The sequence below is a fragment of the Miniopterus schreibersii genome (assembly GCF_964146895.1).
Source record: "Miniopterus schreibersii genome assembly, chromosome: 2".
NCBI lineage: Eukaryota > Metazoa > Chordata > Mammalia > Chiroptera > Miniopteridae > Miniopterus > Miniopterus schreibersii.
The window spans coordinates 115,973,595-115,987,737 of record NC_138102.1 but is presented as its reverse complement, the minus strand read 5'-3'; the positions used below and the strand labels follow the sequence as shown (position 1 = coordinate 115,987,737).

Sequence of the window (14,143 nt, the reverse complement as noted above, 5' to 3'; positions counted from 1 at the left end):
TCTCTGTTGATTATTTTAAGTCATTAGCTAATAAATATCTAATTAAGTCACAGTAGAAGCTCAGATATCTACATTTGGTAGAGATGCTGCAATCTCTAAGTACCCAGATAAATCCATTTACCTAAGCAAGTAGATAAAACCTAGAATTAGCCACTCCACAGTGACCTTATGCTCCCCCCCCAAATAGTGCATAGCATCCATTTGATTTTGAATCACTTGACATTTCCCCCCATTTTTTCAAATATATCCTATATTTAAAACAATTCTCACATTGACAGCTAATATTCAAGTGATATAGCTGAAACAAATTAATTTCCTTATTCATTCTCTCCTTTCTTTTTCTAATTAATTAAGAATAAATTTTGTCAACATTTTCCTGAGCTTTATGTAATAAATAAATGATTTGAGAAAAATAAGAATCACGCTTCCTTTTTACTATTAGGCCACGTGCACACCTTAAAAGATTATTCTTTATATTTGCAATTCAAAAGAAGAAGAAATAACAAATTTACATATCATGCAAAGAATATATAATTTCTTTAAAAGTTGCTTTAAAAGGTTTCTATCACAAAGATGCTCTAATAGTGAGAAGAAACTAAGCAAAATCCTCACAATTCTGTGATCAGTTAAGTGATCACAGAATTATTTTAAACTTCTATTTCGCCCCCTAGCGGCAAGAGATAAAAATTTAGACATATATTTCACATTTCTTTGCCAATTAGCCTTTATATAAAACTTGGCTTGTGAGTCATGTTCAATATTGTGTTGTATGGAAGTTTGTAAAGCATCAGCTATTGTTAAATTCCTAAACATTAAATTATATGAATGACTCCTTGCTAATTTAAATAATTATTAAATGTTTCAAATTAATTCCTTTTCTTAAGTTTAAGGCAAAATGGAGAAGTTAATCTCATAGACATATATCATATAAATCAACTCTCTGTAGATATCAGTTCAGGTTTTTTTCTTGATTGTTACTACTTGGTTGATACATTTAAAAAGTGAACAAGCCTGAATATTTACCCTGAAATATTCACATCCTTGACAACAGATGACTCCTTGTATGCTGAAATAAGACAAGAGGGTAGCTTCATTCTAAAAGACATTTCGAGCAATTTTCTTCTGCGAACATAGAGAGGGAATGAGTATCGTAACTTAATGAAATACATGAAGACACTGACTTTGGTGAGTGGTGGTTATTTAGGATTGTTTCATTTCCTGAAGTGCAGTCTCACTTTCATGACTGTAACAGGGAAATAAATGTAATGTAAAGGTGAAAACCAGTGAGAGGGGGTTATACAATGAATAGGGCATAGCATCAAGGACGACAGAAAAAGAGGAAAATATCAGAAAATAGCGATCAGTGATACAATAATACATTTTCCACCTGTTAACACATAATTTATAGCTGGATTTTAAACCCATGAAATTGTTGTCCTAAAGCAATTAATCAAAGGTCAGAATACATAATTAAATTATTTCCCAGTTACTTATTATGAAAACTTTCAATTTGTTAGGAAATAATATCCTATTCCTAGCCTGCTAGTATTTTTTAATTGATTTTTTTCCTCTAAATTCTTTTGTTTAGCTCTAATATCATAACTGATTCTCTGCTGATCTTTCACTTTCTTTCTGCTTTTAGCATGTCTTATCTAAGACCTATATTGGTCTCGAAACCTGGAAACATTCAAAAGTGGGGGTTATTAGAAAAGAACCTCAATTCTTTAAGAACTTCCAAACCTTAAGCAACACCCATGTCAGACATTCATCCTCCAGATGTTCCTTGTATCAGAAACCACAGATCTCACACTTCACAAAATCAAAATGACAACTTCTTGGAGCCAAGGAAAGAGAGGAAATGGGGAAACTGTTGTACCGAAAGTTCTTTTCTAGTATGTTCTCTATGGAATTGCTTTTGGAATGTGTGTCAGAAATCTGGAGTAGCAGCTGCAATTAGGGAAGATGTCACTTTCAGAGGAGGGGGGCCAAGGGAAGAGGGAGGAGGGAGTGGGGGAGGAATAGAGATGAGGGGAGGGCACATCCTGGAGAGATAATCCCTGTATGCCCTCATGACATCAGCCTCCTGCAGGTATATAGAGGGAATGGCCAAAGCACCTCTCATACTTCAGTCACTTTCAAAATCAGCTGAAGCTAAGGAGGCACTAGAGAGAGCTCCCCTTCAGCGTGCCTGACGTTTGTGAACTTTGCTCCCTAGGAATCTGAAGGAGATGATGGCAGGAATGAACATCCAGCTGGTGTGCATGATCCTCCTGGCTTGCACCTCCTGGAGTCTGTGCTCAGGTAAGCTCAGCTGCATTCATAGCTCCCTAAAGAGAATTCTTTTTTCTTTTCTGTAGAGTGTTGCTACTTAATTTAATGTATCCAAGGAGGAGAGTTTCTCCCTTATTTTGGATTTGCTTTTTAGTGATAGAAGCTGCACATTTTCTTTCTCTGTCTTTATGATTACAAGAACTGAGAGATTTCTGTTTTTAAATCCGCAAGGCAATAAGGGGTTTAATAAAACACTTCAGGTCCTTCTGTGGAATGCAATTACTAGAGAAAATAAAAAACATCTAAAACTTAAACGAGGCTGGTCACTATCTGATGAGAAGTACAGAGCAGTGTCTGTCAAAGTGAGAGCCCTTAATTAACACGCAGTCCATTCAAAATGCTTTGTCTCATTCTGTCATTCTCTTAGGAGGCAGTGGCTTCTCCCTCCCCCAAAATATTTTTCTTAACTGTTCATGTGTGTTAAGATAACAACTGATTGAAAATGGATCCTTAATGATAAATAAATGAAGCATTATTTGTAAAAATTATTTCTGGAAAAATACAAAAATATTCTAAGTCCTTTTGGAGAACACATTTTATATAGTATTTTTATGTGACAAATAATAGACATCCTATTAATTAATTTCTTTTTTTTGCATGCCATTGAAATTGTTACAAAATATATTTGGAACATTGGCATTCTTATATTAATAAAGATTATTTTCTTAGAGTGTTTTGTATGTGATAATTAAGGAGAAGCCATAGATTTCTAAATAATTATCAATAATTCATCTTAAAAATGAGATTTAAATTTAGAAGAGTAACAAAACATAATGACTGCAATATACTTCAATTAATTTTTAAAATAATTAAATGGTCACAACAAAATGAAAAAGAAAACAGAGACTAAATGCAGGAAAAATAATTTAACCTGATTTATACTTTTTATCTGATAAATATGACATGGATATGTTTAATTTAAATTTCTATGATTTTATTTAAATTATAAAATTAAATCTAGCAGAAGATATAAATGTTAATTATAAAACATTTTAATTCTTTTGATTTTTAAAAAGACTTTGAACTTCTCAGTTTGCAAATTTTTTATGAGATAAATACCAAATTTTCTAAAATTATGTTTTTATCTAATAATTACATGAGGTTAGAGGTATACTTAGAGCATATGAGTAAAACTTTGTTATTGATTTAATACTTTGTTTATCCAATTGTGAAATTTCTTGCTGGCATAAGCCACAATTTACAAGGATTTTGGTATACATCTTTCATAAATTCTTAAAGGAATTAGTTATTTCTTTTGAAAAACAGACTGTGTCCCTAAAAAATAGAAAACGATCTCTGGTTTAATTTATTTCCTAGATACAATATAACAAATGGTTTCTCCAAATGTCACACTTCTTTTTGATAAAAGTGTATAGTGCAAAGAGATAGAGTCTTTTTAACTTCTGCTTTGTTTTATGACATGCAGGTCAGTGAATTTGAATTAAGTCATCTTATTGTGCTGTTCTTTAACTAATTTTTTAATTACCTTATAGTATTTTCTAATTTTTTGGTAAAATATTCATTAGTGAAAACTGGAAATTATATTCTTTAAAAAAAAAAATCAGAAATCCATTTTTAATGCTATTGTATATGTATTAATGCACATCACTTTTGTTTAATCATTTTCCTTAATGGACTGTGATAAAATTACTAAGTACACATAATTGGAATTTTTTTAAAGTAGAAAATCAAATCTTTCAAAATGTATTTTGTAAAATAGAATCTCAAATAAATCTGAATGTTTTTCTTATTATAAAATTATCAATAAGAAATTCTCCTTTTTTTTTGTTTTTGTTTTAAAAAGTCTTTGTACACACCTCCTCATGATGTTTTTTAAGTATCCATATGCATATATTCTATATATGTAAACTATTGCTGGTGAAAATGAACCAGCATATATGAGGACATTTCTATTATATGATATAATCAGGTTTTTAACTTTGAGATTTAGAGATTAAATAACTCCAAATCATCAATAGCCCCTTTGCCATATAATCATGTGCTTATTTTCTTAGAAGTGCCTCTAGTACTCTGGCTGCTTTTCAGTCTAAAATAAAACTAAACATTTTTTCTGAATACTATTTTGAGTAGAATAAGTACATAGGAAGGATAGCATGCCTCTAAGACTAATTTTTTTAGATAAATCTAAAATCTGCAGTTACAATATAACTATATGATATGTGATTATATAGTAAACATATGGTTTTGATTTTATTCAGATTCAGAAGAGGAAATGAAAGCATTAGAAGCAGATTTATTGACCAATGTGCACACATCAAAGGTAAGTTTTTCTTTTTTTTTAAACCAAAGATTGGGAAACATAGGGACTCTCATTATAAACATGGTGTCCTTTTCCTATAGCAATAACTTCCCATAAAGGCTGAAAAGTTCATTGGGAGGCATTTCCTTTTTCGGGAAACTTTTCCTTGAGTTCAAAGGAGTTAAGGGTGTTGATGTGACAGGGAAAGAAATTATAGTGACTATCAATCAGTATATTGTAACTTTAATTAAATAGTCACATATTATTTATGTGGACATGTATATGTATTTGAAGAAATCCTGTTTCCATTCCTATGAAATTGTGTGTGATGAAAGGTATACTGGCCTCAAGTTAAATACATAAATGAGAGTTCAGTGACATTTAGCCTTTTATATTATATTGGGGAAAGTAAAATAGAGTTCCTAAATTAAAATAGAAAGTTCATGACAGTCCATGAAAGACATGTGGCAGAGTGTAAAGAGCAATAATTGGCAAACAGAAGCCCTGAGATTTAATTCTGCAACCATGACTTATGAACTATTTGATCTTAAGCAAGTAGGTAGTGACCATTGCTTGCTTTCCTTTTTTTTTTTTTTTAGTACTGTGGTTGGAGTTTATGGTCTCATAGGCTTTAACATGAAACCCATGCCTTGATTTGAATTCTTCTTATAACAGAAGTGTTATCTGTATCTGCTCATTGTTTTTATTGAGTCAAGTAAAACTTTGTATGCTGGACTCTATTATTCCTCTCCTGGGGTCTTAAAAACAAGGTTCCTAGATCCCAACCTGTAGCTAGGAATACAACTCAATTACAATATAACTGATTACTGTGCTACCACACTATATGGATTTACCCAGTGTGTATCTAAATGTAGAGTTAGAGAACAGGGTTCCCACCCAAAAGATGTTTCTCAAAGAAAATAAAATTTTGAGGTGAGGCAGTCACCTGGTGCAGTCACTGTTGTAACACTGGGATACCAAGGCTGAAGGGTCAACAGATGCTATGGTAAGAAAGTAAGAGCTCAAAACGCCTGTGTAATTTCTGAAGCAATGCTCCAACTCTGGTCTTGCCATCTCAGGTTTCTCTTCTCTAATTGGATGAGCATGTTTTAGGTACAACAAACCTTACCATATACATAGAATTACGTTTGCTAGTATTTTGGTACACTTTTATTTTTATTTATTTTTATTTTTTTTAAATATATCTTTATTGATTTCAGAGAGAGGAAAGGAGAGGGAGAGAGAGAGCTAGAAACGTCAATGATGAGAGAGTCATTGATCGGCTGCAGCCCGCAACCCGGGCATGTGCCCTGACCGGGAATCGAACCCTGATCGCCTGGATCCTAGGTCGATGCTTAACCGCTGAGCCACGCCTGGCAGGGCTGGTACACTTTTATTAATAAAGGGAACCCAGTACATATGATTTCTTCAGGCTTTCAAAAATCTGCTGGAATGTTGTAATTTTCTATGATCAAAATCAGTGCCTTGTATACAGTAAGAATTTAATAAATATTTATGAACTAACAATGGAAACCTAGGATTCATTACCTACCTTCACTTTTGCATTCAGCTGTAGAAATTTTAGAGCTCTGCTACAGGTGACTTTAATTATTTTCAATTTAGTGAAATGCTCGAATCCACCATTTGTTGAACTCATCTGAGTTCAGTACATTACAGGTAGCGTTAGTCATATAGATTAGGTTCCATTTAATTAAGGAAACGCAAATTTGACCAGGATCTTATTATGTATTAGAAAGTTAAATCAAATAATGGTAAGTAGAAACCACAAATGTTCTAGTTCTCCTCATGTCAAAAACAAGAAGAAAATATTCTAAACTTTTTATCTATAAGTTTAGGTCTATTATAAACATTTGTATAAAATATCTTAATAACTAAGAATGTTAATTGTTAAAGAATAGTATTCATAATATTTGCTAAAGATAGTAAGAAATACTTTTTTCAAAAGTAACTACTACCGGGGAGATTTTGCAGAGACCAGACTCAGCTCTGAATCCAGTAAGGACAAGTGTGGATTTATAGTGGAGGAGCAGGGTGGGGGTCAGAGGATGGAAAATTACTAACAGGAAACATTAAGGCTAGGAGGGGCTAGGAGGATTTTTCAAGATTTCAACAGGATTCTGATATCGAGGGTGAAAATCTGATCCAACATCAGATACATCTAGAGCGATCAGATACCAAGGGTGAGGTATGTGAAGCATTTTCACTATATTGACTCAACAGGATTTGTGTCAAAACTATACTAAAGCAGACCAAGGACAGAACCCAAGGTCAGATCCTAGTCAAGAAGAGGGCTCAGAGGAACTTAGAGTTGGTCAAGGAGGGAGTATTTGTCTTTTTCCTGAGTGAAATAGTTTAAACCTTAGACAAAATGTTTTCAAATACATGTTTTCTTAGACATCCTTTGGTCAAGAGTATTCCCACTGCTGTGCTTCCTAGGTATGATGGGGGTTAGTTAATGTGACATTAAACAATAGTGTTGAGTGACGTAGTGACTATTCTGATCAGCAAAAGGGAAGACAACTAACTGTTTCCTCATCCAAAAAATAATTGACAACACTAGTCCTGGCAGACGCTTTATGGATAAAGCATTTTGTGATCCAATTAGTTTGGAGAGCATTGGATACTATAGGGGCACCATTAAAAAGTTACGACAAATATTTGCTGAGGATACCTAAATTCAAGGAACCTTTTACTCTCCTTTGAGTTTTCCAATTTACTTGACAATGGAATTCCTTTTTAAAAACAGTGAGTGCAGAACTAGTGTTCTAAGAAATACACTACAGAAAATGATCAATTAGATGATCTCCAAAGAGTTTTCCAAATGTAAAATTATAGTATCCCATTAATTGGCAGGATTTAAGGTGTTGCTGCCACACAATGGAGTGTCGCCTCTAACTTTCCATAGCAGAAAAATCCAAGCAGTGGCTGGATAATCATATTCAGGGGGCATAGTTGAAAGAATTTCCAAACCATTGAAGACATTATCGTGAATGTTTTTGTCCTCACAGATTACAAAAAGATTTTGCCCTTAGGACAAAATCTTAATCAAGGGGTATGCACATTTATAATTTTAAAACATATTTCCAAAACACCCTTCAAGAAGTTATACCAATCTACACCCAGACCAAAAAATATTTAGGAAAGGAAGTGTCTTGGTCCTTGTGTCCCCATAGGTAGACTATAGAGTGTACTTGTACTTTTTAAACTTTGATCTAATGGAAGCCCGGCTGAACATCATTCCACATATTTCTTTCAAATGTGATTCTGTGACTTATTTGCTCACATTACTTATCCAAGGTTTATTTACTTATTTTTTTAGTTGGGGTAGTCACCATTTTCTTCTTTAAGAGCTCCACTTTTGTTAAGAATATTAACACATTGTGTCAGCTTTTACATTATAGCTTGCTTTTGATTTTAGTTCAGAATGTTAATTTTCCAGAGACATAATTTACACATTTATGTATTTAAATTATCTTCTTGTTTAGGGATTCTGGTTTGGATATTTGTTTAATAATACCTTTCCAGGTTTATAAAATAAACTCTATGTATTTAAACATTATTTTTATTTTTATTTAATCCATCTGGATATTGTTAGACTATAATATGTCAAGAGAAATTATAACTAGATTTAAATCCAGATTTCCTCATAGCCAACTGTCCTAAGAATTTCAAGTGAAAACTTTGCTATATGCTACAGCCTCATATATACTTGGATCTATTATTGAACATTATATTGTCTTCTGTTGAGTTTTATGTTTATTCATGCTCTATTAACTCACTCCTTTAATTCCTGAAGCTTTAAAATACATTTTAATATCTGTAAAGTAAGTTCCTCCTCATTACCTTTCTATTTTTCTAAATCATTTTGAATATGCTCACACATTCATACTTCCAAATTAACTTGATAATTATTTTGACAAATCACCTCTTCTAACTTCCAGTCTCCCCACATTTTCCAAATTGGAACTTCGATTTGCAGGTGGATTACATTTGGAGAATAATTCAGGGAGAATTGACACCCGAAACTATTGTTACTGAGTCTTTCCATCATGGCTTAGCAGTCATTCCATTTTTTTTAGTCTTTTAAGAAAACTTTGTGCTTTCTTTCATCTATGCCCTTTGAAATGTTTGCTAATTTTCACTAATTATGTCACATTTAGGTTTTCCTGTGCCCTTATCTTTTCTCATTGATTATTGTTGGCATATGGGAAAGTTACTGATTTTGGTGCTAATGGTTTCAGACACAATCTAGAGAATATTATAATTTGCAAATGAATTGCTAAGCTGTAATGCTGCCTGTAACAACTCAATGTGTGAAATAGATTAGTGGTCTCTCACTACTCTAATTGTCCAAGTCCATTAGTAGTGCCTTAGTCTCTGCTCCATTAGACACTAAACTGATGTGTAATTAAGAGATAATGGTATATTTAATATTTTTCATCTGTAATGTGATATACATACATATTTATATATTTCTACCTCCTGTCATTTCTTTTTTCTTTCTTGCTTTTCTCATGTATGTGTGCATGTGTATGTATAACTTTATTGCATTTTTTAAAAAAATAGAGAATATGAGGCATTGGCGCTATTCAAATTTGTGATATGAAGTTACTAAATTAATGACAGTGTATTTATTCGGCTAGAGTAACAATTAGACCTTAAAATGTAATGGCTTACTTAGCACAATATAAATTTATTTATTCATATGTAAGTTTTAAATGCAATCTCTATTTTTTAATATTTCAGATTGGTAAGGCAAGTGTTCCCTCTTGGAAAATGACTCTGCTGGATGTTTGCAGTCTGGTAAACAACCTGAATGGCCAAGCTGAGGGGACAGGAGAGTTTCATGAAGAGGAGCTTATTACGAGGAGGAAATTCCCCACTGCCTTAGATGACTTTAGCTCGGAAGCAATGTTGACCATATACCAGCTCCGAAATATCTGTCACAGCAGGGCCTTTCAACACTGGCAGGTAAAACAAAATATAAATATAATTGTAGTTATCTCTCATTTGTACCAGTTTTTAAAATTCTGATCATTATCATAAGAAGAAGACATTAATACTAAAGAAGAATAAGCCGTGAGTTGAAGTTAACATTCCCTAGATCTTCAAAGTTCCCTTCAAATATTTGGAGTTGAGCAAAATATTTTTCCTTCGATTTTAAGAGGATATATCTTAAGGCAGATTTGATCCAAATGCTGAAATGAATGGCACGTTTAGGCACATTTTGGTGGTGGTTGTGGTAGCAGTGCTTAAGTAATTTAGAGAACGCAAATGTTTTCTTAGAAGCACTGTCATGTATGTTTATCTATAAACAAACACAAAACACAGAAGTTTCCATTAGTATTTGAACATATTAGGCAAATAAAACCAGAATGATAAGGATATATATTCACATATCCATATATATGTTCCTACTTCAATGGAATGTGTGGGTTTTAGGCATCCTTAGCAGCTAACCCAGGGCTACCAAAGTCAGCACAGCCAAGTTCATTATACAGAATGACAATGAAAGACTGAATGAATCTGTTGTAATAAATACTACACTGGTAACTCACAACCTTTGTTTCAGGAATGTCTGTTTGTTTGGGAGAGTGAAAGATGCTTTAAAGAAAATAAAACGAAAACATCTTCCCAACTTGGGAAACATTTTCTTCAGATAAGCCTCTGAATTATTTGCTTAACGTTTTATATTATGGGCTTACACCAACACGAGGCATCTGAGGGTGCCTTCTTGTTAACATAACAATCTCAATAACTGACTATCATGGATACCTTGTGGAAAAGAGAAAATGCAAAACAGAACTTGTAGTGTTTTTCTCACTTACACACAGAAGATACTTTCTAGATGAAACACCATGAAGTTAGCTTTAGTTTTAGTTGTTGAACTAATTCATCCCTTAATTCCAATTCAGCTAAATGGTTTAGTCTTTAACATATTGTTGAAGTCATTAACACTTGAAACATACTAACATTTACATAAGGAAATGTCAATTATATTGTATATATCTGGGGAGGGGGAAATCAATAAAGTATTATACAGGCAAATCAGGTGAACATAAGATTAGAACTTTTGCTATTTTGGTGTTACTGAATGATTTATAACAAACTGATAATATCATTCAGAGCATAGTACAACTAATTGCAGACTGTATGCAGGGAGAAACAAAAGATTAAGAAACAAGATTGTCTAACAGATTTTACTCATCCTCTGAAATTAAGTAACTATGGGTTGAAATAAAGTACTACTTGTGATACAATTCAATGCATGTGCATTATAATTAAAAACAGTCTTTTGTCAGTATTAGAGTAACACCCCAAAGTTTAGAAGTCAATCACAAATATGAGCACAATTCTTACCTTAAAAACATTCATTTTAAAAATTTCATTTAAATTACATGAAAAACCTTAGAAAGAGTTAATTCTTAAATATATTGTGCTAGATGAAAGTTTTGAATAAGAACAGTATTATCAGAAAAAGTGTTTGGAACTAATTTTAGATTGGGGCATACTCCATGAGATACTAGGTAAGATTCCTCCTAGAGATGAACTCCTTTAGTTATTGTATCTGAACTTGCTTTTAATTATTAAGCATCACAATCTAAAGAGATCTCTACCATTTACACAGAACTTTCACATATGTTAATTTCTATGACTAAGTATGTTAGTTCATATTCTTTTTATGATTGAGAAATGGATCTTTGGAATAGCTGTCAAGTCAATAATTTAATTGAACACAAACTCTTGTTGATCTTTCAGGCCAAACTTGGTTGATTAGATTGGAAATTGTTTGCTGCTATTTATGATATATTTTCACAACATTTTGGTCTAGCATAAATTGAAGCCTGAAAAATTCTCAAAGTTCTATTAGATGTGTTCCTTTTATTGGAGACATTAGTGTGTGATGTTGACATATTAAAAAGGTTAGCTTGATGAACTAGGAAGAGCACTGGACAGAGAGTCAGAAAAATCCTGTTCTCATTCTTTCTCAGCCACTTGATAGCCATTTGTTCTTGGACAAAACACTTATTGCTTTGAACTTCATATATCTCATTCACATATGTCTTAGTATCTGAAGAGCAAATGAGATAAGATGTAGAAAAATACTCTGAAATGGAAGACTTCTTTCATGCAAGTTTCATTTATATTCTGTCTATCTTGCAGTTAATTCAGGAAGATGTTCTTGATAATGGAAATGACAAAAATGAAAAGGAAGAAGTTATAAAGAGAAAAATTCCTTACATTCTGAAACGGCAACTGTATAAGAATAAACCCAGAAGACCCTACATACTCAAAAGAGATTCTTACTACTACTAAGAGGATAACTATTTTATTTCCATGTGAACATGACTTATCATTCTTTAATTAAGTATCAAAATATATCTGTGTGGAAATGTCTCTTCTACAATTGTGGCTTATTGGATGTGATTTTTCTGCATTAATAGAAATTGGACTAAATGTGTTCAAATAAATATAGATCTTGAGCATGATGTGTTGTGAATAATTGGAGTAGATATTAATTAAGTCACATATAGAATATTTTGTAATTTTGCAAAGCACTTGATGGGTTGTTTAAACAGTCAGAATGTTCGACATTTTAAACCAAATTGTGAGAGATTATAATAAGGTCCTACAGCAAAGTCTAGACTGCATATCATCAACCCCCCAAAAGTAATAGTACTGCTTTTATTATTTGACTGAATGTTTGGTTTGTTTGTTTTAATTGAGAGAAATACATGTTCTTTTCAAAGACTCAACTCCTGAATCTCTCAGAAATGGGGAGGTAATAGTGATAAAATAGGATCACTTAAAAGAATGATCGATCAACTATTGATAATTATGGCTATCTTAATAAATGATTTTCAACTGACTTTGTTTTTCTGTTAAATGAACTTACTAGCCAATAAAGAGACAATAAGCCATAGGAACCACATATTTCTCTGAAGTTAACTTCCATTAGAAGAGTTACCATTCATTGGCTCCCCCTCCCCATGATTCAGTAAATGATGGCTATATTTTTAACTTCATCAAGAAATATGTGTGATTAATATTTTTTTCCAATTGAGAGAGAATTTTTGAGGGAAAAGAACTACTAGAAATAACTGCTCAAAAACTTTGTTTGAGACCATATTTATGGTGGGTCTCATAAACCTTCGCAGCTCTTACATTTCACCATTAGTGGTGGCATCCTGGACTCTCACTCTTACAAGGGTCTAGGAAGAACACTCCTCACAAGGCTGAAACCTAGTCCATAGTCGTCTTTGAAAGATAATATTAGGGTATAAGTTGTTCTGGAATTAAGAAGCTTTCAGAACCCCATGTTCTTTGATGATTGTTCCTCCCCTAGGTAAAACCCTATTAAAGAACAACCCACTGATCTCTGTTTTTTCCTGTTAAAATCATGCCTTCTCACAACCACCCTCCCCCACCATCTTTACCATCCTATCAGCTTCAACATTAAAAAGTGTCCAAAACATGATCCTAAGAAGGAAACTATTTTGCAGTGATTAGAGTGTGCCCTCTGAATTCAGAATGCCCAGATTCAGCTCCACTATTCACTAGTAACGGTGGACAACTTATTGAACCTGCTTATTCAACTACAAAACGTGAAAAATGATGAGGAATGGAGGAGAATGTCAAATAGTCTGATATATGGAAAAGATGTAAAAGGTTTCCTGGAACATATTAATAACCTAATTTAAGTTATTTTGGTGACTTTCATACCATTTTTCCTTTTCCCTTCAAAAATTACAGAGCATAACACAATTTCACATGTTAACCCTCTGGGTTATAAAACTACTGATCTCCTAACTCATTACTTGCTTCATTCATTACCCTTGAGTACTTCTGCACACAGGTGCAAGATCTATTCAGTAACCTTCCTTTTCAGGTCCTTCCCCCTCCACTTCCAACAATAAACATTTTTATCTGTTTCATCTCATCCAGTCACTTCCATGGTCATACCACAGACTTTTCATTACCAATAAATACGCCTCTCCAAAATCTCAATTTTAAGCACCCTACTCCCTAAACATCATCTTTTGTTTTCAGTTCATATGCTCTACCACCCTCATTCCAACATTTATGATTCCATTTAGTCCATTGTCCTCACCTTTTTTCATCTTCACTTTCTACTCCTGCCCTCACTTTGCTAGTCTCTTGACCTAGATCCTATGGTCCAAATGAAAATCACTCCCTTGTAGACCGCAACTTCCTGTCCTGTGTTATGTAAGATTATCAAAATTCTATTAAACTGGAATCTCCCCCAATTCTGGCCTCACCTGAGAAGCTGAACAAAGCTGGAGAAAAGCACTCAGTGTTGTTGAAAAGTCACACTTAAAATTTGTGACCACAAGTCTCAGGTTCTTAGTGCTGCCCAGCACTCCTACTACATTTGCCTAATAAATTTTGCCTCTAATTCTCATTGAAGTCTGTTTTATACCTTCTCTCCTTTCTTGAGTTGCCACACTCGCCATTCTCCTCACATCAGATGACGCTCTAATTATTTCACTAGAAATTAAAAGCAATAAA

The 14,143-nt window shown here is 33.1% G+C and overlaps 1 protein-coding gene across 1 annotated transcript; it reads left to right on the top strand.

Moving 5' to 3' along the window:
* The first annotated feature begins 2,009 nt into the window (after positions 1-2,009).
* Positions 2,010-12,483, top strand: NTS (neurotensin). The gene is made up of 5 exons (XM_081129589.1): positions 2,010-2,089; positions 2,216-2,301; positions 4,551-4,612; positions 9,359-9,583; positions 11,777-12,483. Exons 1-5 carry the CDS (start codon positions 2,070-2,072, stop codon positions 11,927-11,929), a joined length of 546 nt encoding a protein of 181 aa, XP_080985715.1. The 5' UTR covers positions 2,010-2,069; the 3' UTR covers positions 11,930-12,483.
* Positions 12,484-14,143: the final 1,660 nt, after the last annotated feature.